Source organism: Lissotriton vulgaris, chromosome 7 (assembly GCF_964263255.1).
Source record: "Lissotriton vulgaris chromosome 7, aLisVul1.2, whole genome shotgun sequence".
Classification (NCBI taxonomy): Eukaryota; Metazoa; Chordata; class Amphibia; order Caudata; family Salamandridae; genus Lissotriton; species Lissotriton vulgaris.
The window spans coordinates 344,160,180-344,186,747 of record NC_141695.1 but is presented as its reverse complement, the minus strand read 5'-3'; the positions used below and the strand labels follow the sequence as shown (position 1 = coordinate 344,186,747).

The following is a 26,568-nucleotide window of genomic DNA, read 5'->3' as shown; positions in this document are numbered from 1 at the left end:
AATGATTTTGGGCGATCTAGGCTGTGATGGGAAAATTGCCTCTTTTTAATTTCTAAAGGATAAGTTTGGCCTTAATACGCACAAGTTTTTTAAATATTTGCAGATTTGAAGCTATTTAGATAAATTGATGCCCCAAACCACTACATTGTTTGATAGGAATACACTTATGGAATTGATCCTGAGGAGGTCAAGAATCGGGGTATTATACCAGAATCTGCTTTCTGGTCTTCCAGATGACCTTTTTTCTCAGAATGCTAAATAGGAGAATAAGCTGGGTAAGGCAGGTTTGGATATTTCTCAGGCTTTAGAACTATCTAGCAGTGTGCTAATATCAGGCAGTCTACGATCCCAAAGCTATATGGCTCTATTTGATCTTCATTACACCCCTGCCAACATTTCTAAATGGGTAGGTAGAGGGGGTCATAGCTGTCCAAGATGTGGTTTGGTAGCTGCCAACGATGTGCATATAGTTTTTGCCTGCTCCAAACTTGGGTCATTTCTCCAAGACGTAGAATTATTTATCAATTCAAGGCTTAATAGCCCGGTCGTCCTATCTTCAGAGCCTGTTATATTTGGCTGCGAGAGCAATTGTCTGCTTGAGAGAACAAGGCATGCTTCTGCTTTACTGTTCATTGCTATGTCTTTAGTACGGCTTTGCATAACCTCAGAATGGATCATCCCTGATGCCCCTACTTTTGTAAACTGGAGAGCGAGGATCCTGGCTCTAAATAATTTAGAATCAGCTGTCTTCCAGAGGTGGGGTAGGAGGAGGCGGGAGTTGGGCCAGAAAATATGGGCTCCAGAGGAAGAGTGGCTTAGAGATTGGCAAGGGATTGTATTGATGCATGTTATCCTATTTCAGTTATTTGTTTCGACTCTGTAAAGGTGTTTTATTTGTTCCTCTTTCTCTTCCCTTCTCCCTGGCCGGTCTGATTCTTTTCTTTGGAAAAATCTGTAAAGGTATAATTTGTTGCCATGATTAATTTTGTCCGTCCATACGTTGTTATTCTCTATTTTTGCCAAGCTTGAATAAAAAAAAATAAAAAAAAGAGACAATGTACACCTTGGCAGAGAAAGACAGAAAAAAGAATTATTGCTGCACAACCGTCTACTACTCAAGTACCCACAAATACTGGTTGGATTTGGCACAAGGGCGAGTGAAAAGTTAAACATTGAAATCTTATTAACAAATGATTTCACGAAAATTAAAACATAGAAGTCACTTTTAATAAGATAATTGAAATTTCAGAATACTGAACCAGTGACTCACAGCCAAGGCAACAACCATTGTACAGGCCATTTGCACACCTTTCATGTCTCACACACACAAAACCATTCACACTGTCAGCCACATGTCGAGCATATTACAACACTCACATCAACTAATGGTACCTTTCAAGAGCCCTTCACTTTGTGCGCTCACAGGACTGACAAGGCAATCACTGCCGCCTGGCAGCTGGCAGAGTGTGTGGACTGGCATTTGGCTTACAGTGAGTGTGTAGTGTACAGCATCAAGTCACTACACCCACACACTGCTAGCCAAATGCCAGCTCTCACACAACGCCAGCCGAAGGACTGCCACACACACCACCAGTCAAACACACCACCATTGTCGCGCACCACCAGCCAGATGCCACTTCAGACACAACAATCACACCACCTGGAGGCTGACGTAATGTGAGAACTGGTGTTTCAGTGGTGATGTGTTTGTGTGTAGTGACTTGCTGCTGGTCACTAAACACACAGAAGCCGACTACACCCCCCCAGCCAAACGCAACTCACGCATCACCATGTAGCTCCACACCACTTTAATTTCTAAAACACTCCCACAATGATCAGATTACACACACACAAACTAGAGACAGGAAAAATAAAACATCAATATAAAACAGCATATTTTTTCCAAATAGAAAGAACTAACCTATTGGCAGAAGATGAAATAACAACTGACTGCATACACAACAGGTGTAACTAAGAAAATCAAACTACTGCCAACTACATATCTAAGCCGAAACTGTTTAGCACTACAGACCACAGTCTGCTCTCTTTTACTGTAATAGTTGCGCCCAATACTTGAGTTGTGTATGGTACAATTTAAAACATGGGGGCACAACACAGGCAAGGATTAAAAGGACAGGCATTACAGTACATACAACGCTCCATTGGCACTCCTCTTCGGACACAGACTCTACATCTCTCGAAAAGGAAAGTCTTTTTTGGGTTTTGGAGGAATGTATTCAGGAAAGTGGCGATCTTTCAATCTAGCAACATCTTCCACCACTCTGGGTCTGTGACCACTTGCCTGCTCAACTGCAACAAGGCTGCCAATTACAGTCTGCTGAAACTCTGCAAGACTTGTCATGGAATCTGGAGAACAGTCTTTGAAAACAACATAAGTATTGAAGAATGCTAAATGAAATAAATGAACAACCAACTTCTTTGACCAGATGTATGATTTTCTAGCAGAATTGTAAGGCTGCAACCTTTGATCTACTCTATCCACACCTCCCAAGTGCTTGCTATAGTCTAAAATGCACACAGGTTTACGCACTTCTGCTACGTAACCCCAATAAGTCATAGGTGAAGTGCTTTCATCATGAATAGTTGTGAGCAAGTGGATTTCTCCTCTGTCTGAAAAATTTGAAGCAAGAAGTTGATTACTACGCCAGGCACTGCTTTGTCCCCTTTGATGTTTTTACACACAAGCTCTTTTGGGAAACCGTTACGGTTAGAGCAGATTGTGCCACATACCACTGTGCCTACCTTGAACAATTTGTTAAATAATTGCAGAACTGTGCAGAAATTGTCCACGTATACTTGGTGACCTTTATCAAAAAGCCCTCCAGCAAGTTCCCACACAATCTTTTCACTGACTCTAGATGTGGAAGGTCAACCCAAGAGGTCAATTGAAGAATCCCTATCAGTATACACCCTGAAATTATACACATATCCAAAGGCACTTTCACACAGCATATATATCTCAATACCATACAATTCTTTTTTGCTGGGAATTCCCCAGAGACTCATAAACAGATATATCTTTCCCATAGATCTTTGAGAAACTATCTGCTAAATGGTCAAGAACAGGCTGAATCTTGTAGAGACAGTCACACTGGGGGATGATCTTGTGGCAATGCTGCAGCATTATCCACAAAATGCACTTTCCACTGCAGAAGCAAATACCTGTCTTAAATCATGGTGCTGGAAAAGTAGCAGTTGCCATGGTTGGACATGGATTGGTACTTATTACACTTTGGTAAAGCATGTACATAAGTATTTTGTTATGTGGAATCTCACATATCACTGCAATAGTGAGTTTCAGTACTGTTTACCCCCACCCCCAACAAACCATGGAGGTAGATGATTTGCACTTGCATAATCCTTGTTAGGCCATCTTAGGAGGGGTTGTATATTGTTTTGTCAACTGGGAATTTTTACATATTTTCAATTTTATGTCTAATGAATGCCTTGGGGAAAACGTATGCTCAATACAGAAGGCATGGATAGATTTTGCTGGCAAGCCAATAAAAAAGACAATAGGCATTGATGATTCATTGGAAAATTGTATGTTTGATGCAAAACACTTGGGGCCAGATGTAGGTAAAATGGATTTACCGATTTTTAATTACCGAATTTTACCGATTCGGTAATTAAAAGTCGGTAAATCTAAGGGGTGGATATGTAGGTATTTCCAGATGTGGAAATACCGAATCTGTAACATTCGGTATTTACCGATTCTGTAAATACAGAATCGGTATTTCCCATTGATTCCTATGGGCTTTGAAGCCCATAGGAATCAATGGGAAATACCGATTCTGTATTTACAGAATCGGTAAATACCGAATTTTGCAAGGGTGCAGGGGGTGTCACTTTGACACCCTCTGGCACCCCACAAATAGGCATGTGCGCCATGTGGCACACAGACATGCCCTAAGGGCATGTCTGTCTGTCACATGGCTAGGTGTGCATGCACACATGTGCATGCACACCTGAATTCGGTATTTTACCACACAATAGGATTGTGTGGTAAAATACCGATTTTGTAGGGCCTTTGTGTGGTAAAATACCGATTTTCGTCCGTTACCGACTGACCTACATCTGGCACTAGATCTGTGTATTAAGATACGTTTTGACAAAGATAGTAGGCCTGACCTATTTATTGTGGAAAGCATATGTTAAAGTCTATAAGCCTTTAAGGGAGGACTGTTATTACACTGTTATTACACTGTGATAAAGCCTGTACACTTGTTACATGGAACATAACAATGGAACATGAAAATGGAAGTAGGGAAGTATTTCACTGCTAGTTACCCTACCTGTCAAACACTGGAAGTAGAGTATTTGCACTGTGATAACCCTTGTTAGGCCCTATCTAGAGGTGCAGTGAGTTGTTATGTCAAATGTCATTTTTGTTTATATTTATAATTCTCTTGTAGGGGATTTCCATTTATAGTCATAAGCACTGAATAGTCCCGCCCATGTGCACGGACCCCGGAGCACTTCTTAAGTGTAGACTTTTGCCTTTCTTGAGGAAGGCCTGCAAAGAAATTTAGGAAAGAGACAGATTATGCAGCCTATATACCTAGGCTACAATGGCCAAATTCTTCATCATGAAGACAAAGGGCTAAAACAAAGTAAATAAGGAATATTTGAGATGATTTGCAAACAGCATAAATCTTCCTCACAAACCCTTTTTTATGATAGAGATGAAGGAGAGCTGGACAGAGTAGCCTCATAATCTGTCATTATATGGCTAAAAAAGAAACTGCACTGGGTATTACACCACATCCTCTTCCAGGGTTAGTAGTTGGGTCTGTGTTAGGGCTGGTGCAAGCTCCCTACTGATGAGAGCCCCTGCACTTATTTTTTTTTTTACAAATTAACCACTGTATCTGTATATAGAAACAAGCACACTTTATACCCAAATAAATTATTCCAAAAAACTGAAGAAAAAAAAGGAAACTGCACCTTTAAGAATTCAGAGACCACCAGTATTCCATCATACTCAGCAGATGGCAGTTGCTTCAGTTCTTTTTTCCGGCTCCTGCTGACAGGATCCTGGAGCACTGAGCTACAGCCGTTTTTGGTTTTTCTCTTCAAAAATATTGTTTTCTTTTGGTTGCAACACTTCATTTGACGTTTTTTCATCTCTCCCTTGCAGTTTCTGCCTTTTTCTGACAGAAAATTCTGTATTTTTGTCAAATGAAATGCTTTTTTATATTTGTCTAAATGACCTGCCTGCGGAGCAAGACTCTGCCTTCTAGGCAGCATCTCTCTGACAGGAAATTTCTAACATGCTCTGAAGAAAAGCAAGAAGCAAATATAATCTGATGGTAGGACTTGGAAGTGAGAATAGGGTCAGTCCTCTACCAGGGCTCTGCCATTTACCTTTGAAGAGCAAGGAGATATTAAGAGCTAGGAGAGGGTCAGTCCTCTACCAGGGCTCTACCATTTACTTCTAAAAAGGACATGGAAGCTCCAAACGGAGGCTTTCAGCCCAAAAATGTCGAGAGGATTGACATCAACATCGTGGGCATTGACATCATAACCATCAACGACATGACCATTGACGCCGTGACCTTCAACGCCAGGACCATCGACACCATGACCATCGACACCAGGACCATCGATGCCATGACCATCACCATCATGGGCTTCAAAGTCAAGGGCCTCGAGGTCAAAAGCATATGGTTGACGTCAAGTGCATCGACGTCAGGACCATCGAAGTCATGACCATCGTCGTCATGGGCTTCTATGTCACGGGCTTCTACGTCACAGATTTTGACGCCACAGGCTTCAACATCATGGGCTTTGAACGTCATGACCATCGACGTCGAAGTCAGAGCTGAGGTCGAGGAATGGGTCAGTGTAGAGGAGAAAGAGGAGGTCCACGATGAGGAGTGTACCGACTTTGAGACATATCAACGTCAAGGCATTTTTACAGAAGGCCAGCATTGAGGAGCAAGTCGCCATCTAGGTACCAATGAGAACTGATGTCAAGGACATTAAATGCTCTGTTCCTCCACCTCCTCTGCTTCTACCGTCTTTTATCAGAGCCATTCCGGTGCCAATTCTGCCAGGAAATGATTTTGTCTTCCCAAAAATAAAATAAGCTCCATTGTTTGCGCCATCACCTCTAACAGTTGTTTTCTCCTCTGAAATCATGTGTCTTGATCAAAGCCAGATCATGCACATGATCTAGGCACCAATCACAATACTCTTCCTCCATTTCTACGGGGAGAGTTATGCCAACTCTTGTCGGACTCTACACCGTCTCGCTTTTCTTAGGTGGACAGCATTACAAATGTCAGTCCAGTTGTCTTTGTCTTCAGTAATATTTTAAGGCTCTTCTCCTTCCAGACAGTTCTGGAAAGAAGTGCTGTACCACTTAGCATACCAGGTTCTCCATCATGACCGTTACGTCCTTTATTACCAGTCTTCTTAAGCTAGCACAGGAATTGTGTTACATCCGGCCTCTGCTATATCGATTTCTCCTGAGCAGGATTCTCTTGTCCTTTGCTCTGAATCTTCGGTCTCACAGATCATATTGACCATCAAACACGGCCGCAACCATCATGAAAGATACCAGTACAAGAGGCTGTAATTAGACAGCGCTCTAGTAATCTATTGAGAAGTTAGTGAATGACCTTCCCAGGGTCCAATGGGAAGTCTTCCTATAAATAGCTAATACGGGCTTCATGGTGCTTAATAAGGTCAACAATGCAGTAACTGATTCCTCCTTTTACCCAGCGCAGGCATAGCCTTCCCAAACACATTGTTTGCTCTGTCTTAGGGCTCCTACTCCAGAGTCTCAGCAAACAATGCTCGATATTTCAGATTCAGAATTTTCCCTCCTCTGCAACAAGATGCCGCACACAGAATATATAAATGGGGATTTGTACGGCGCTTGACCTGGAAAGGGTCAAGGAACAAAAACTTTCCCTCAAGCTTATCAGACCAGTTTTACCCTCAGAGGGTTAATTCACATTGTTAGTATCAAGCAAGGGACAACAGACAATAGGCACTAAGCCATTAACTCTTTGCTCCCTCTCTTCTGTTACTATCTTCAGTTGAGGGCACCATCTTACAATTTTTCATCCAGAAGCCAACTGCAAAAGTATATAGTTGAGGTCGCTGCTAAAATTCGGCGAGACCATTATCAGTATCACATACTTCTATTTGGCCTGAAGACATCAATCAGGACATTCTTCAGGTGCATGGTAGTAGCGGCTGGCCTTCGGAGGCACAAAATATTTGTCTACCCATACCTAGCTGATTGGCTGATCAAAGCGTCCACCCCTCAAGAAGCTCAGCTTCATTATAACTGGACTTGCTATCTCCTTCAACCAAAGGTTGGGCCTTCAGGTCAACACCAACAAGTCAACAACTCTCCGGATCCAGACTACACTATCTGGGTGCCTCCATCGACACTATCCAGGCAAGAGTGTGTCCTTCGGAGGAGAAACACTTATAGATCCATAGGAAATGTCAGGTTCTCATGAAAGCCTCTCATCCAACGGTGAGAACAGTATCCTTTCCCTCCAGCTCAATAGCTTCCAACATCTTTCTCACTCTGAAGGCCTGTCTCCATAGGCGCCCTCTGCAGGAATATCTAGTGGACCAGTAGGTCCAACTGGCAAGCAATTGAGGAGACATGATACAGCTGTCCCCTCATGCTAAGCTTTCCCTCAAATGGTGGTGCTCTCCAACCAACCTACTTTGAAGTACGCCATTTCCTCAGAGGATCCCTCCTCAAACAATAGTCATGGATATTCAGGATTAGGTTAGTGTCCCCTTGTGCACTTTTTGACTTACCTTCCCATTACAGAGTGCATATGTAACTTGCATTCTCCATCTCTAGGTTGCCTCCACCTTGTCCTGATGAAGACTTGCAGCTGAGGCTCCCAGTTGCCCTCTGAGCGTTAGTCGCGTCGAAACGTCGACTCCCTCCACCCATAATAGAGCTGTACCATTCTTCCGCACACCACAATCTGAAATGCAAATGTTGCCTGTATGAACTGACAGAAATATTTTGCAAATGCAATTTGACTTATGGACAGGTCTCACCGATACTAGTACTTTGACCAGCATTTATTGAAAATGATTTAAACATGTGTGTTCTCATCCTATGATCCTTTCCTTTCAAACCTCACACCATCTCTCCCCTTATTCCCTTCTCGCTTTCTTGAGGCAACCTCTGGTCACTGCATATTAATGTGCTGGATGTACTGTAAAATAAACCAAAATATTTGTGATATTTGTAATACTGGCGCTTCTGTATTTTTATTTATTTCTTTGTTTATTAATTAGCACATGCATTCAGAAATATGTATGCAATTGAAAAATGATAGTCTTTTCTCTTAAAAGATTATATACCAGTGTCATAGTTTTGTGACATAACACACGATTGATCAAAAATAGTATTGTGTATGCGCCGAATCCACCATGGACCTATTGTTTGAATTACAGTAGTATACCCAGGTCCGTTGATATTTGGGTTACCCCATTATCTATAATGGTTAACGAAGTTCAGTGGCCAGATGGGTCACCCGGATCTCTCCTCTTATATTTGACAGCATGGCTTTTGAGCTAGTGCAGTACGGACAATTAGTTCGGCCACAAGACTGCATAGATGTTCTTGAAGAGGCTAAGTGGCCTTCCACAGGTGGCGCATATGCCTTGAAATGGAAGAGATTTTCCATGTGATTTTCTTCTAAGAACCTGGACCCTACACCTGACCAGGATAATATTATTCTCCCATATTTACTCCAGTTGGTTAAATCTGGCTTGCAATTCTCTTCTTGAAAGGTTCAGCTAGTAGCTTTTATTGCCTACAGAAAACGTCCTTCACACCCCTTTTTTCTTCAGAATTCCTGTCATCGAGGATTTTCTAAAGGGGTTGAAGAAAGTTTTACCTTCACATTAAGTGCCCTTACTCTCCAGGGGAACATACAGTAGTCCTTGTATGCCTTATGCAGGAACTTTTTGGGCCCATACCCAAAGCTTCGCTTTAACATCTATCTTGGGGAACTGTTTTCCTTGTGGTGATCACATCTGCCTGCAGGGTTAATGTGAGCCAAACTCTATGCTCTCATGAGCCATACACTGTTTTTCGCTGTAGCAAAGTGATTCTGAGAACTCACCCAAAATTTCTCCCTAAGGTTATTCAGACTTTCATATCTACCAGACTATCTCATTATCTACATTCTTTCGGAATCCCTCTACTCCAGCGTAAAGAACTCTTCATTCTCTGGATGTGAGGAAACAACAAGTGATATCCTTAGATCGAACCAATTATGATCTGATCCGTACAGGTTTAGCCACCTACCAGCAATCCATATTTCTGTTGGATAGTTTCTTGTATTCTATTGTGCTATCAAAAAGCTAACAAAACACTCTCACCTAATCCTAATGCACACTCCCCTATGGGTGAGTTGGCCACTGCTGCTTTATTGCGTAACACGCCTATTCCAGAAATGTGTAAAGCAACCTCTTGTGAATCAGTTCGTTTATTCACAAAGTATTCCAGCCTAGATTCTGATGCTAGAGCAGACGCTCAAGTAGAGCAAGCTTCTCTCCGAAATCTCTTTGCTTGAACATACTGGTTCATCCTCTGTCCCCTCCATCGCTCTCAGTGGGGATGGGATTGCTATTCTATTCAGTTCTTATGACTATGAATAGAAATCCCCTACGAGAGAAGGAATAGTTTCTTACCTGTAACTCCAGTTCTCTTGTTTTGATATTTCCATTATAGTCATAAGCATGCATCCCTGCTCCCCAGAGGAATGGACAGTGGTATTTATGCAATATGCATCTGCTCTCACATCGCCTTCAAAAAGAACTGAAGCAACTGCCATCTGCTGAGCATGATGGGATACTGGTGGTGGCTGGGTTCTTAAAGGTGCAGTTTCTTTTTCAGCCAGATAATGACAGCCTATGAGGCTACACTGCCCAGCTCTCCTTCATCTCTATCATAAAAAAGGGTTTGTGAGGGAGATTTATGCAGTTTGCAAATCATCTCAAATTGTCCTTATTTACTTTTTGTCTTCAGGATGAGGAATTTGGCCATTGTAGCCTAGGTAAATAGGCTGCATAATTTGTCTCTTTCTTAAGTGTCTTTGCAGGCCTTCCTTAAGAAAGGCAAAGGTCTACACTTAGGAAGATATATTGAAGTGCTCCGGGGTCCCTTGGCGGGACTATTCAGTGCTTATGACTATACTGGAAATACCCTACGAGGGAACTAGAGTTACAGGTAAGAAACTATTCCTTTTTGCCTATATGGCTGATGGTTACCTTGTAGACGTAAGTACTGTGGGCCTCATTTATGAAAAGTGACGCATCGCTGTGTGAAAACAGCGATGCGTCACTTTTCACTGCGCACTCCTTGCAACACCAATGATGCGTCATATTTAATGTATGACGCATCATGTCGCAAGGACTTACAGATACGTCAGTATTTCTGACGTATCTGTAAGCGCAAAAGTGACGCATTGCTGGAGTGTGTCACAAAAGAAACGCAGTTGTGACAAAAACCAATGGACATGTGTATAGGCAAAGAATAGATTTTATCAAAGTTCATTCATAAAGGGAAATACAATACTGAAAAAATATGTAAAACAGGAATACAGGATGAGGATCGGACAGTAAATCAAAATCACTGTAAAGCCTGTGGAACGCCTATCCAAGAAGATGTAGACAATTTTCTTAAGATAAGGCTGGTGGGACGAATTAATAGCGAAACCTTTCCTTAAACTGCCTGTCCCCGCTCCAACAGAGATAAAGACCTGTCCAGACTGTATATGTTATATAATACATCGTCTCAACATATGAAGAAAGTCTGTTCCATTTCAAGGGAGTAACAATACTAACATTCTTCCGTCCTGATGATGGTCTTAGAGATTTACCCATAAAGACCGAAACGTCGACTCCCAGCCTTATCTTAAGAAAATTGTCTACATCTTCTTGGATAGGCGTTCCACAGGCTTTACAGTGATTTTGATTTACTGTCCGATCCTCATCCTGTATTCCTGTTTTACATATTTTTTCAGTATTGTATTTCCCTTTATGAATGAACTTTGATAAAATCTATTCTTTGCCTATACACATGTCCATTGGTTTTTGTCACAACTGTATTGTTTAAATGTCAAGTTTTGTTTTGTTTAGTTAGTCTTAAGTGTATATCCTTTCATTCCATTGTTAAGAATTAAATTCACTCAGGATAATTAATTTACCTGTCACACCACTATTGAACAACTAACTGACTCTAATCAACAAACTCCTTTGGAGGCTACACTACCCATCCTTATTACGTTCTTACCCAAGCCCCCAAAGGTTTATTGGGTCGCTCACTTTATTTCCTACAAAAGAAACGCAACTCCAGCAATGCGTCCTTTCACATGAAAGGGCTTGCGCCAGTCTTACGCCTGCTGTGAGGCAGGCGCAAGATTTGACGCAACAGCATCCTAAAAGTGACGCAGTGAAATCTCATAGATTTCACTGCATCACTATTACGAGGCTGTTTGCGGGGGAACGCCCCCTCTGCATACATTATACCTGACGCAGGTATAATGTGGCACAGGGGTTTAAAAAGTGACGCATCTACCTAGATGCGTCACTTTTTAAATATGGCGCATAAAGGCGCATATTTTACGCCGCTGGTGCGTCACAAAAAGTGACGCACCGGCGGCGCAAAACTGACGCAAGGCCTCATAAATAAGGGCCTGTGTTTTTATGGTGTCAAGCCAATGAGAAATTCTAAAGACGAGATCTGTTTATTATGAAATGTTATGACAAAGACAATTGGGCTGACTTGTTTATTTTGAAAGTGCATGTCAAACCAATAGCCCTCAAAAGGTGAAGAACACATGTTGTAGAGTTTGTAACATTATCATTATGGCAAAACAGTATTCAAGGAGGCTAACAACCTGGTTTTTGCAGTAGCCCAGCCTGTTAATTACATGTCTATTTACTAGTGCCTTGTTCCTTGGAAATGACAACCTGGAGGTATACTTAACTGATATTTGCTCATTTGCTAGCCGTGTTATGAATGAAAGGTTTTGAGTTGAACAGTACTCCAAGTTTGCAGCCACAGGGTAAGGATTATGTTTGTCAGCACGCAAGAAGATATTCAGAGACCTGATTAGTGGCGTTATGCTTTTGGTTAGTTGAGCAGGTGGAAGCACCATGCAGTGGCATATGGCTGTCAGGCAACTGGTGACTTCAGGGTAGAGTCTGTGGATAAGTGAAAGGAGGGGCAAGATCTCCGTGTCATCATTATACAGGTGGTTAGAGGAGCTGAAATAAGAGATTAGTAGATCTAATATTAACTAGCATGTTAAAGCATGCAGCAGAGTCAGGTGAGGGCGTGGTTATAGTGATTTAATTGTATGAGTCTGAGGCAGAAGCGTCAGTGTTTAGCAGGTGGGAGCTAAGTTGGTTGGAGATAAACCTAAGACTTAAAGGAATTCCATGAGTGGGCCAAGTTTTGTGTGTTGATCAGGGAGAAGTGATAGATGGTTTAAGTTGATATCTAGTGGCCACATGTACGACCATCAGGTTTTTGAGACTCACAAATTGCATTACTTAGAGACTCTCAATTTGCAAGTCGCAAAACGTGATGTACAACGGTGTCTAAGACATTGTTAGCGAATCCCATATGGGTTGCAAGGGACCTGCCTCATTAATATTCATGATGCAGGTGCACTTTACGACCCATTGGAAATGGCCAACACTCACAGGGATGGTCGCCTGCTGGAGTCAACAGACTGTGTGTGACTACTGATTAATAAAGCAGTTTTTTTTTATTACAGCCTTTTTTCCTTAAAGAAAAACGGAATGCATTTCAAAAATAAAAGTTTTTCTTCTAATATCTTAGCAGTGAGCAGTGGTCCTGCTCCAAAAAAGTGGGGCACCCCTATTCAGAAAGGGGTCCCCGGGGTACTCTTCCCTGTTTGTGAATGACATATCACCAAATTGGAATTGGTGGTAATCTGCTAATGTTTTGCAACCGCATTCCCAGTTGCAAAACATTCAGACATACCAGTGTGACTTGCTGTTAGAAAAGGACAACCTTTACATAAAATAGGTTACCGACTCGCAAAATAGGGTTGGTACAGAGAAAAATAAATTTTACCGGTTGCAAGCGGCCCACCAGTAAAATGCACATGGCCCTAGTTCATTAAAAAGGAATGAAGGGATCTAGGTGGTTGGTAGATGACAATGCTATTTTATTCAAATTAGGCTGTGACAGAAACATACTCAAATTTGCAAAGGGCCAGGTGTAGTGGGTATTTTTATCGAAAAATGTTTCCCCTTCCCCTTGTGAGATGAACAGGCTTATTGGGAAAAGATGGCACAGTTGGTGTGCAGTACCACTGTTGAAATAGTCATTAAGCTTAGTAAGTGTCTTTTTCACTCTGATCTTGATGGATATGACAAATGATTATAAATCCTAGTGCTGAAGATCAAAAGTGAGGATGTACAAGTCACACATTGGTGGGAGACTGGTAGCAGTGCCAATTATTAAGACGTAGTTCACAGTTACATATACATGTAATTGGAATCTCTGCTCGTGTGGGATGCTCTGATCACAAAACTACAACCAAAGGTCCTTACGGACCTTGGCGGAATGAGCAGTAGTTAATACTACGCAGGAATTATGGTGGGTTCCTAATAGTATCTTTTTTTTAGAACCATTACGTATAGGCTGTTTAGACCTACCCAGAACTGCCTTTCCTTAAGCATTTGGACGCTGAAAAGAATTGGTCACTTTCATCTATAACATAAAGATGTGTTTGCCTGTAGGTTTTAGAAGTGAAGACATTGTGAGGAGGTTCAAATGAACATTGAAAAAAGGGGGACATACAGGAGCGTTTTGAGGCTTGACGTGTCACCAGGCCAGGTAGAGAAACCAGGTCACCGGTATTACAATTTACATGCTAGCCAGCAAACACATAGTATGCGAAACCTTTGAGGGAGAGGTAGGTGATATTAGTAAGCCTGGGCAAAGCACTACACGTAGTTTGCGAACTTTGCGCTACTTCGCACTACGCAAATTGCACGTAGCACAGTGCAAACATGCGTAGCGGTAATTTTTTGGTTGCTCGCTGTCCTCAACGTCAAGTTGGCGACGGCGAGCAAGCAAAATGACATCCCGGCTAGACTTTTTCCTCGTTTGCGATCAGCAACATGAAGTTGCCGATCGCGAGCGTGGAAAATAAACCTCCCGGTGAGCTTCTTAACGCGGGGAGGTCAGGTTTCTCATTGCGAGTGGTCGCGTATGCTTGCGACCGCTCGCAATGAGAAACTACCAGTCTGCATTGAGAAAGCTGCAGCTCGAGTAAAAATCTACTCGAGCTGCAGTAAAAGACCGCTCGCATTGTGCAAGATGCCGTTTTCAATGATTGCACAGTGCGGACAAGCATCCGGCACTGTGCAATCATCGCGAACAGTACACTAAGCAGTTCGCATAATGCTTCGCGTAGCTCGCGTAGTGCGGAGTGCACTTCGCGTAGTTACGCGTAGCGCTACTTCGCAAACTACGCCCAGGTAGCTGAGTGATCTAAAACAGTAAGCATGCTGAATGGGAGCATTCCTTATGATTGTGGCAAGTTTTGGAAATGATTAACAACGCAACATTTGGGCCATGTGGAAAGCCACGTTATTAAACAGCCACTCTTTTGCAAGATTGTATCTGATGGAGGTAAAAAGTAAATACTAATATGGGAAAGTCATTTTATTAGTGTAGGTCAGTGAAGTATAGAATATCTGTGGACTGTTATTAAGGCACTATTAATGAAGGCTGTTACTTGGAAAGCCTAAATCATTGTACGGGCTGCATCACTGATGGTTTGGCAATGGTCCACTAGATCATTGAAGGCTCTAAAGATTTTCATTAGAAGGAATATTTTTGAATGATTTCATGAAGGGAAAGTTATATATTTAAGCTGAGTCTTAAATGCCTTATATAATGGGCCCTTGCAGGAAAGATATGCATCACAATGCTTTTCCTAAATAGACCAGGCATTTTAATCCACAGTTAACAAATGGCTTACCGTATAAAGGTTTCTGACTGTGAGGTCAGCAGAGGCTCCACCATCAGAAAATAAGCTGCTGTACTCTCCCTAAGGGAGACTGGGACCCTCAAGTGTGATGCTGAAGAATATCTGCTGGTTTACGGTGGGTGTCCAGCTTCCACCACTCTTAGAATTACTCTCTGTGTCAGACCTTAGTTAGGAGAAAGACACTCTTGCAGAATAAAACATGGTCAATCAGTTTCAAAAACTAACTTTAACTTCACCTAGCTTAAGCATAATTTTGACTACATTTAAAAAGTTATTGATTCTATTATAAATTGAATAAGAAAGTAAATTGGATTGTTTAGGATTATATTAAGAACATTAATTGTTGTATGTTCTTTCCTTGAAGGTGTGATTCTGGGATCTGTATTTGGGACCCTCCTGCGTTTGCTGCCACCACTGGATAGTAACATTGTGCTTCTAATATCCTTTCCTGGTGACATCCTCATGCGCATGTTGAAAATGCTTATCCTTCCACTGATTATATCCAGTCTGATATCAGGTGAGAAATTGAAGAATTTGACGTTAAGTGAATGGGGATGTAGGTGTGGGTAGGTACATGGAATAGTAGTAATCGTGAGATTGTGTCACTGACTTGTACATCTCAAAAGTCACAAGGGCAAAAAAAATATATATAATACATAACTGTCTACGACCCTTTCAAAGTTACTGTATGGACCTCCAACTTCACAGTTGTCATGTAGGCCAAATTGTCAGGAGGTGGGGGTTTAGGCGCAATAGAATTTTTTGCAGGGTGAGTGTAAAAGCAAACTCCAAGCAGATTTACAAAAGATTAGTGTTAGAATTGGGGGTCTCTGGTTGGCGCAAGTATGCACTTGTGACAAGCAGGGACCCTCTCCTCTAAGTCAGGGCGAAGGATGACCCCTTGGAATTACCCTTGCTCACCCTCTAGGTGCGTGGCGTGAGCAGCCAAGGCTATTCTCCAGGCGTTGCTGAGTTAAGCATTTGCAATAACACACACAGAAAATACACCAATCCCCCCACAAATGGACACCAGGCTGTAGTTATTTCAAAATTCTTCTTTATGTAAAAATATATCTCTGCAGGCAAGTATTTATCACAAGACCATATAACGTTTTTCTGAGCCACAAGATTGTAAATAGGCAAATGTTCTCTTTCAATTAATAGCTGCTTCCTTCTTAGTTCAGTTCCCTTAGAGACAGTTCATACCTTGTAATCTTTAGGGGCCTCTTGCCCCGTTTCGGGTTGATATGGGACTCCCAAGCGCCTCTGTGCGCTTCGCAGCGCTCCTCCAGGCCCCGCACGGAAGGAAACCCCGGGCCCTACCAAGGCTCACGCTTTACGCGTGAGCGGACCAACGCGGCGTACGGCTTCCCGGCAGGGAGACGAAGCGTACTCGTTGGGTAGGGAGAGGCAGGCGCACAAGGTCTCCCGACGGGGAAAGGTGAGGCGTACTTGACAGGAGCCCCTCACAGTATGGCTCTAATTGCACTCACCGGTGGCTGTGGAATGATAGGCTGCAGGGGTATTCTGTGACCGCACTTGGCACCCCGAGGTCGGGAAGGGATGCGCAGGCTGCAGACACAAGCCGGGTTGAGTGGTTGGGGAAAACAGAACGATGCAGACCCCAAGTCCGTTGAAGAGATCTTTAGCAAGTCTTCAGCAGGTTTCAGGGAAGTCGGAACCACACGCACTCCTTCAGTGCGCGGCGAGGGGAACCTTCGGGTTCTCAGTGGCGGTGACTTTCGGGAGGTAGGTGCGGCCCAGCTCCTCCGGTACGGCCCGTACTGGGGGTGCTTCAGGGGGGCGGCACGGCCTCTTCCTAGGTCAGAGAGTGAAGCGGGGCGAGTGGGTACGCTGGAGACGTACGGCGGCGGCCCGGAGCATAAATCACGCTCGGCAGGAAAATTCCAGCGGGTGGGGCGAGCGAGGGCACACAGCGCACTCCGTTAACAGGCAGGTGACAGGGGAGCAGGCGGCCTGGTCCACGGGAAAGAGAGCGACTCTGAACGAGCGGGGCTCTCACAGGACACGGGCGGTCAGGCTCCTGGGTGTCACGGCCCTAGGAGGGGGCAAAGGGGGCACAAGGTCTCAGCTCCAGCGGGAGAAAGCTCACGGATAGATGAGAGCGAGCGAAGGCACCATGAACCCACTATTCCTGGGGTTCAGTTCAGGGGGCAAGCTCAATCAAGCCTTTGGAGAATGTTTCAAAGCACAAGTCTACAAAGTCTTTTCAAAGTCTTTTCCTCTTCTTCCTCAACAAGGCAATTAGCAGGCCAGTCCTTCCAGCATCTTCTTCTCCTTCTAGTTGGGCAGAGGTTCTTTGTGGGAAACAGGATTCTAATTTACAAGGAGCAGGGCTCCTACTTTTATACAGCATTTTCTTTGTTCTCACAGGCCAGGGGGGTCTCTGCATAACCTCATTCAGTCTCTGAGCACTTTGTTGAGTGTACTCTGGCTTCTGCTTTCAGTGTGAGGGGCAGGCACATCAGACGCTCCACAGGAGGTGGAGCCAGCATTGTGTGGACAGGGGCAGCCCTATTCAGAGTCCAGGGGCACTACCACCTCCCACCAAGGTGTAATCCTTGCATTCACCACCTGTCATCCACCAGCCCTGTCACTCACATAACCCAGACAGTCAGATACACATCCTAGCAGAGGCGGGCTGAAATGGTTAGGCAAGCAAATGCTAGCTTTCTAAAAGTAGCATTTGCAAACACAGGATATTAAAATAAACTTTACTAAAAGATGTATTTTATTATTCTGAGTTCAGGCATACTAAACTTGACTTTCTACCATGTTCCCTGAGCCTGCTGGGATTATAGGGTGTAATAATTCCAGCAGCTCATCTGGCCTAAGAGAACAGGTAGCCTTACAATAGTGAAAAACGAATTTGCCTGTAATTCACTATTAGGACATGCCACACACATCAGGGCTTGTCCTACCTTACACTTACAATGCACCCTGCCCTAGGGCCTACCATAGGGGTGACTAATATGAAGCGAAGGGAAGGTTCTGAGGCTGGCAAGTGTGTGCACTTGTCCAGCAAGCATGACAGTACCAGACTGCACGCAGGTTCTGCAATGGCAGACCCTAGACACATTTTGAAGGGCTGCTTCTGTGGGTGGCGCAACCAGCGCTGCAGGCCCACTAGCAGTATTAGCATTTAAAAGCCCTGGCACTCCTGGTGCACTTTACTGGGGACTGACAGTAAATCCAATGAACCAATCAGGGAAATCAATCACACAAACACTTTACATAGGGAGCACTGGCACTGCGGCATGGATTGGCCGTGGCGCAGTGCCCTGAGCGGCGGACACCAGCAAAAACATCTGAGGCACATCAGCAAAAAGTGGAAGGGAAACTCACGCCAAGGTGCCAGGTCTAACAATTAGCATGAATGGTTTGTTTTACTGGTACATCCTGGCTCATTTTCAACATTGTGGGTACATTAGCCCCTAGTGAAGAGACTCGAAACTGCTTCAACTACTGTTAATTCAGAGATTTGCATGTCTTTTTTTTTTTAAAAACCTTTATTGAATTATCAAAGCATTACAAGCGCAGGCCTACAACCACAGGGGCCGGCCGCAAACTCAGGGTATAGATTCAGGTGGCATGCAAATGTATACGACCGCGTAATATCAACGAGATAAGCAGAGCATATGATTGTATGTGCCATTAAGCGAAGGATATCAAAGGTTTCATTTTTTGGTTATGAAGAAGCAGTAGTGGCTGCACTATCGATGGCGTCACACCATAGAATAGAATTAAGAAGAGATGGGGGGGACGTACCCCGCATTGCAATCAGAACTAAGTGATGAACATTACAGCCCTAAACATACTACGCCCGCTAAGGCAGACAAGGAGCAAAAATCTGTATAATAGCGAGCGATTCAGCTAGAGCATCATCCCAAAAACCCACCCTCCAGAGACAGTAAGGCATAGGCAAGTATAGACACCAGATAGAGAAAGAAGTGAGATAGAGAGAGACAGCCAACCTACTGAAGTGGAAGGGAAGCCCCACCTAAGAGAAAGATGAAAAGAAAGAGACCATAGAACAAAACAAACTAAAATAATAAACCCCCCCAACACCAACCACCCTGCACCCCTGTAATGGCTACGGCCAACCCCACTAACAGCGTGCCTGTCGCCCCAGAACTGCCCTAAAGAAAGGAAAGAAAGCGGAGGAGGAGAGCAAGAGACACACTCCCGGTCCTCATTACCCCCCACCAGCAGCAGCCTCCCCCAATTCAATGTTGACTATTAAAGCAAGTACTGAACACATACATGGGGAGAACTCCAACAAAAACTGCCCGTCTCCCAATAGTATACACGGTGCATATCCGGCATAAAGCACACAGAAAAGCTAACCCCGAATGTCAAAGTCAACCCTGACCAGTTCGGTTCTTCACGGAAGCCCATGTCGTCCAAGCCACAGCAATCACGAAGAAAGCGAAGCGTCCAAGACAGTTCAAAACAATGGCGACGGATCGAAGAGAGGAAACAAAATGGCGGCATCCAAAAATTCGACAATAGAGGATGAAGAAGGAAGACGAACCTCTCCGAAAATCACCGAAGAACTGTCTTTGGAGGTAAAAACCTTTAGCAACAATGTTCCGTCGAACAGGAATGGAGCAGGAAAAGCCAACGACGATCACAGGTGCACTCTCCATAAGGCCAGAGCCATCAAAATAGGCTAAAACAGGCTTCCGTCCGGGGGTCTCTAAATGGTGCGGAGAATAATCCACGGGGTCCAAGGCATGCTGACAACTTGTCGGATTATCCACTTCTGGTTCCAAGTGTACGTTATCCAGCTTTACAGACATCCGTTGGCACAGGACGGCAAAGTGAGAGCGGAGCGCCCCAATGGCGGCCATTACGGACCTCAGCGATGGTGTGCCGTCAGTCTCCCCCATCTCCTCCGGCATGAGACAATGCAGGATTTGGACCCTTGAAACACCGTCCAGGAACCAGGCACACACAGGGCTTATGACAACAGCGAGCGCTCACATAACAGGCAGGGTCGGTATTTCGCCACTCGCGGGGGCCAGCCCGACAACCCGGGCCCCCCAGGGGGTCACCGGGCATAGGACCCCCGACCGTGGTCACCGATATCACATGCGTCACTGAGCCGTGTCCTTGGATTAAGCCGGTTACTCAGTTGCCAACTGGAATTTGAAGGATTGGACCGAGGTCAGGAGACCGGAAGCAACCCTGGTCCCACAGCCGATGTTGATCACTTCCAACCCGGATGGGCCAGAAATCGAGGCCCCGGCGGAAGCTCTGAAATAGGCCAAGAAGTAAATTCGACATAACTTTGTCACCCGGTAAGTTGGTGGGTCCGGGTTTGCACCGCAGGAGTCAGGAGCACTTCATACGTGTGGGAGTCCGGCGTGCTTGAAGGATGAAAGGCAGGATATACGAGCTGCCGGTGGAGCTCGGCGGAACCGGGAGCTTATGCGGCGATCTTGGATCGTAGCGTAACTCCTCCTCAGATTTGCATCTCTTAATTTTGTTTCTGCCTGCTAAAAGATGCAATTGAATCTTGATGCACATACACTTGAATACAATGCCTTGTCACAGGATCCATTGATTTTTTTCAGTCTTTATTGACTACTATTTATCCCTTCATGATCTTTTTTATGCTACTCAGATACTATACAATGGTATGGCTAAATGGTGAGTACCAAGGTATTACTGCAGTAAAGCTCGGCTAACTGTCAAGTCTGCACACTCAGCTGCATTACACAAAAGGGTGTTTTACCAATGCAGTCACGGGGACCTGGGCGCTATGCGGTACATAAGAAACAGGGGGTCCCCGCAAGAAGATATATAGTACTGGGTTTACAGAATTCAAAATTCCAAACAATTACACCTATTCATGAAACTTAGCACAGTATTGTGATTTATTAACAACACTGAACACTTCAAATGATAACAATTACTGAATATAAATTGAGCAATTTAAGAAGCCCCGAGAGGGGGAGAGAGGAAAAGGAAAAGGGGGGCGCTTAAAGGAGTGAAGTACAAAAAGATTTAGTCATATTAAGTCAGATAGATCAGATACTGACATACAACAATTAAGCATTTCAGATGCAACAACCGAAATTTATGGACAAAATTGATGCAACTTTTAAGAAAGACATTCTACGGTATCAACCATATCGATGGAATTGTCAGGGACTTGAACCGGATGTCAAGAGAACACAAGCCGTTGACGTTTCGACGCCTGTATTGTAGGTCAAGTTAGGTCCTTAGACAGGGTCTTCATCAGGACAAAAACGGGAAAGGAGGTGATGGGGCAACAGTATCTGGAATTTAGAAAAAAGGGGGGGGGAGTTAGACATTCACAAAAGGGGTACAACTACTGTTACAGATAAGCTTAAGACTTCGTAACAACTGCGTCAAGGTGGTTATTATTAACAAATTACCATGGGCAACAGGCCTCAGAGGGCTCTGCTGTAGGAACTCGGGTACACCACTCAGTTGTAGGGGAATATCTGCCGCGAAACCCAAATCGCAAACTATAGAGGAATTAAAATCAGAGGAGAAAGATCATTATTGGACTTTCAAGGTATACAGCTCAATGAATCTGGTCATCGAGGGCTCCCTCTTGCATCAGATAGGTAAAAAATTTTAAATGCGAGAGGGCCTATGGTCATTCTAGAAAAAGGGATTCAACATCTCCACTTAAGGTGGTTCCCATCGTTGTAGTAAAAGGTGATTCATGTAAATGCCGGATGGAGAGGTCAGGCTAGGTAAAAGGTGGTTAGATAATTCAGACCGGCACACAAATGTCCGTGATGCTCACCTTAGTTAAAAGCACAGATAGCCTGGGATATCTACAGAACCAAACTGTAGAAACGGATAGCCAATATCCTAAACACGGTCATCAGGGGTTATATTGAACCAATGCCTGCATCACTTTACCAGGGGATATCAGTTCGAGCGAAACCGCTGTGGGCAAAAGATAGTGAAACTAGTCAGTGGAATGGTGTGCTAGGGTAACGTACCAAACCTTATATTCTGAAAGTTATCAGCACTTACTACTATGAATCTGGAAGGATGGGCACCAAAGATGCACTGGTTTGAAGGAGTTGCGTGCGGTACTGCAAAAATCAGGGTAAAGAAGTCACTTATTGGGCTGGCTCATTCGGAAAAAGGGTCTACAATGGACCGCAATTAAAACGGGAAACCACTTACTTAATCCTAAACATAAACAGGACCGGACGGGGCAAGGTTGCTCAACATGTCTCGAACGTTAGTCGCTATGCGGGGAGACAAAAGCGAAAAGCAGCTCCGTTATTTATTACCAGGATCGGCTTCCAAAAACAAACCAGACCCATCGCCCCAATCAGCAAGGAAGGGGGAGAAAACAACTCACGGTTAGTCGAACTCGGAGACGCCGTCCAGCGGAGTGGCGGGAACGAGGGCGGAGTTCCTTTGACACTACGCATAGTTTTGGATTGTTGGATCACGTGTCCGACATACCATAAAGAGTGAAGAAATACTTAACCCTTCGCAGCAATCATATATGATCAATGGTACGCACCCTGGGTTGTCGGATATTTTAATTTTATTATTGATTTTAATATTAACTAGAAAAAGAGACATTATCCAACCTAATTAAAATAGGAAATTTGGATCCTAATTCGAGCCATAATCGTGCAACACTCAGTCACGAGGTTGTAGACGTTTTCGGTTATGCACAAATGTAGTCAGGGTTACACAGTATGTATACGTAACAGTATTCTATATAACCAGTTAAAGCCCATCCCGGTACTCCATATAAATCCACATCAAATGGAATACTTTAGACGAAACTTTTTTGGAAGGGCCGTGCAATTCTCAAAGCATGAGATTGTAGACAGATTTTATCCAAAACATGGATTACATTAGCACAAGATATCTTACAGGTGACAAGAGATGAGTATACATCAATTACTTATTCGATGACAGTGGATGATCTGTTGGGTGAGAAAGTCAAACACAAACTCGGGCACTTCTCTGGCACGAGAGTGAAGCTGAGGAACAGTATCTTAGTTCATACATAGTAAACTCAAATGAAGATACTACAGAAGTGATTATTAGCCAAGTGCTGCCAATTGAGACAGGCTACTGTCTTGTTCATTAAGGCCATTTTTAATGGTATCCAAAAGTGACATCCATTTAGCTTCGCGTGTGTTCAGTATGGTCATTACATTGCCCCCTCTCCTGCCTAGGGTTACTTTTTCAACAACCAACCACCTCAAATCACTTACTTGGTGGCCACTTCTTTGCCAGTGGTCCACCAAAGGTGCCCCTGTCACCTTGCATCTTATTCTACTGCTATGGGATGAGATCCTCGCTTTCACCTTTTGCTGGGTCTGGCCGACATATATCTGTTTACAAGGGCACATAATGATGTAAATTACACAAGCTGTGTTGCAATTGGTGTAATGTTTAAGATGAAATGTGCGTTGTCCATGTTCAAAACTTTTAGTCTGAATGGTTGTCTCACAGGCGGTACATGTCCCACATCTATAGTGCCCTACCAAATTGGGTAAGTTCCATAAGGTAGTAATGGTGGGTTGACTTGCAGGTTCCAAATAGGAGTGAACTACCATATCTCGTATGCTCTTGGCCCTTTTGAAAGAATGGAGAGGTGGGTTCAAGTGTTCAATTTCTTCTGCCACAAGATGCCAATTCCTATTGATGATTTGCTTAATCTCATTACTGCGTGTGGAGAAGGTCGTAACGCAGACTATGCGGTCCATCTCCCCTTTGTTGGTTACCTCTGGATTCAGCAGGATATCGCGTGGGTTAAACCACGCACGTTTTCTGGCTCATTTGACCATCCGAGCAGGGTATCCGCGAGTGATAAGGCGATCACACAACACCTCAGATTCTTGGATGTAGTTGCTTCTAGTCGAACAGTTTCTCCTGACCCTGAGGAATTGGCCAATAGGTAAATTGTCTTTTAGGCCCCTAGGGTGGTGGCTAACATATTGCAGTAGAGAATTTCGCTCAGTGGGCTTCCTGTACAGAGTTGTCTGTAGTCGATCATCATTGACATATATCGTGATGTCTAAGTATGGGATGCTCACATTGCTGGATTCAAGGGTGAACTGGATGTTAGGGTTGCACAGATTCAACCATGAATGGAAAGCACACAAATGTTCTTTATTACCATCCCAGATGCACAGGACGTCGTCAATATATCTTACCCAAAGAGTAAGATTCTTCTGGAATGGGTTGTTACTGGAAAAAATAAATTGTTGCTCAAAGTGGTCCATGAAGATAATTGCCAAGTTCGGGGCAAAAGTGGCCCCCATCGCCACTCCCTTTGTTTGTAAAAAGAATTCATCCTGAAAAATGAAAAAATTCTTCATCATAGCAATGCTCAATAGTTCAATGATGAAGTCCGTAGGCACCGCAACCGGGGCTGGTCTTTTGTCCAAGGCTAAACGCAACACCACCCAAACCATTAACCTCATTGATGAGAGACCTTTTGATCCCACAAAAGAACTTTTGGTAAATTCCCACAGAAGCCCAGGTTAACACCAGGACCTGGGCTTCTATGGGATTTCAAAAGGGCATATTATCAATCCCATTATCGCCGCTTTAGCGGCAGTTTCCTGCCGATAAAACCGGCGATAATGTATCGCCCTTTCTTGATAATATGGCCCTTAGACTCTTGTTGATCTGGGGGCTACGAAATAGATAGCAAGATGGCATTTCAAAACGGAAGGAGAGATTGAACTCATTAAACTGAGGTAGGTAGCAGAGATTGGGATGTGTACTGGACATTCTGTCCATCAATTGTTCTTAGTGTACTGGACATGCATAACTTTAGCAAGAACAAAACACCACTAGGATCAGGTGTAGTGTCATAATGGTATCATACACACAAAATGATATCATTTCTGTATTTACCCACCAGTATAGAGTGCTATTTGCAGAGGGACCACCACTTGTGGCCTACGGACATTTCACCACTTTTTCAAGCAGCAAGGTATTCTCCTCATGGGGACGTTAAGGCACTTGATGCAAGAAATCCGACAGATTTTTCGAACCTTAGCATCCGGGAAAACACCTAGCCCATATGACGCAGGTGTGGAATATTATGCAATTTACAAATCCCTCCTCTCACCACGTCTGACAACCTTGTTTGCTAAAGCTCTTCAACAAGGTAGCTTTCCTCCTTCCACTGGTGAGGCAATCATCACATCTATACCTAAGCCCAATCGTGACCCTTTAGTCATCACCTCATACTATCCATTAATTATTATAAATACTGACTACAAAATCCTTAGCAAAATCCTGGCCAATTGCATCCTCCCCCATCTTACATCCCTCATTTTCCAAATATAAACAGGCTTGTCGTCTACCGCATCACTTCCCTCAACATATGCCGCATTTACCATGTGATTGAAGGGCCTAGCGGGATGTATTTCCATTGATCTTGAACAAGCATTTGATATGCTGAACTGGGATTATATGGTAGCAGTGCTATAACGCTTTGACCTGAGCCCCTGTTGTTGCAGTGCTTTACATTATTGTTTGCCTCCCATACAGCCAGACTCAAGACTGGCTGTCTCATTTCGGACAACAACTCTATCGCTCGGAGGACCAGACAGGGATGCTCACACTCGCCCTTCTATTAATCTTGGCAGTTGAGCCCTTGGCGGCTGAAAATTTCAGGCGACAGGGGAATGGGGCATACCAATAGGAGATGCATAGCATGTTGTCTCCTCATATCCCGACAACATGCTACTAATCCTCCGCTTCTTTAAACTGGATCTTACAGCCATTGCTCTTATTCTGAATGATTTTCATGCCGCTCTGATCTTAAAGTTAACCCCAATAAAACTTATCTTTTTCCTATGTTCAAGGGTCTGTTTCCCGTGAAATAGGTTTTGGATCAGATCATTTACACTGAGTAAACACAAGGAGATGATGGACGGAGTGCTGAAACTTTTCAGATACTCGCCTTCAGTCACAGATTTGGGTTTAATCCATCATTGTTCTTTAACCCCTTCCACACTCATGACGAGCTGGGCTCATCATGGTGTAGCCTCCTCGCACACTGATGACGAGCCCAGCTCGTCATGTAAAGTGCGATTTAGAAAAACTCAGCATACAAGCAGAATAAGAGCAGCGCGCATGTGGTTAACTCACTTTGCCTCCCCAGGTCTGACCCAGCCATGCAAATCCATCTTGACCCTGTGGCTCATGGTAACAGTCCAGACCGAACTGCCAAGCCAGGTCTTCCATGGACCAGAAACTAGCATCCAGGGACCGGTTTCACATTCTGTCCATCAATTGTTTTTGCATTTGTCCCCCCAAGTGGGACGGGTATGCCCAGACTTGGGTCCTGTGCTCTCCATGCAACTGGAGTCAAGCTATCCTGGCTGATGAGGGGTGAAACCCCGAAACCTGGTCCTAGGATGCATGATTCCTGTCCAGGGAGGACCTGGCCTGGCAGTTTGGGCTGGACTGTTCCCATTGGGTGCAGGGTCAAGACTGA

General features: G+C 44.0%; 1 protein-coding gene across 1 annotated transcript in view; it reads left to right on the top strand.

The window, feature by feature from the left end:
• Window positions 1–26,568, top strand: part of LOC147701551 (excitatory amino acid transporter 2-like) — an 856,834-nt gene that overhangs the window by 224,520 nt on the left and 605,746 nt on the right. Inside the window, exon 3 of the mRNA XM_086930218.1 lies at window positions 15,427–15,579. Coding sequence (XP_086786344.1) covers window positions 15,427–15,579 — 153 coding nt within the window. The remainder of the gene's footprint in view (window positions 1–15,426; window positions 15,580–26,568) is intronic.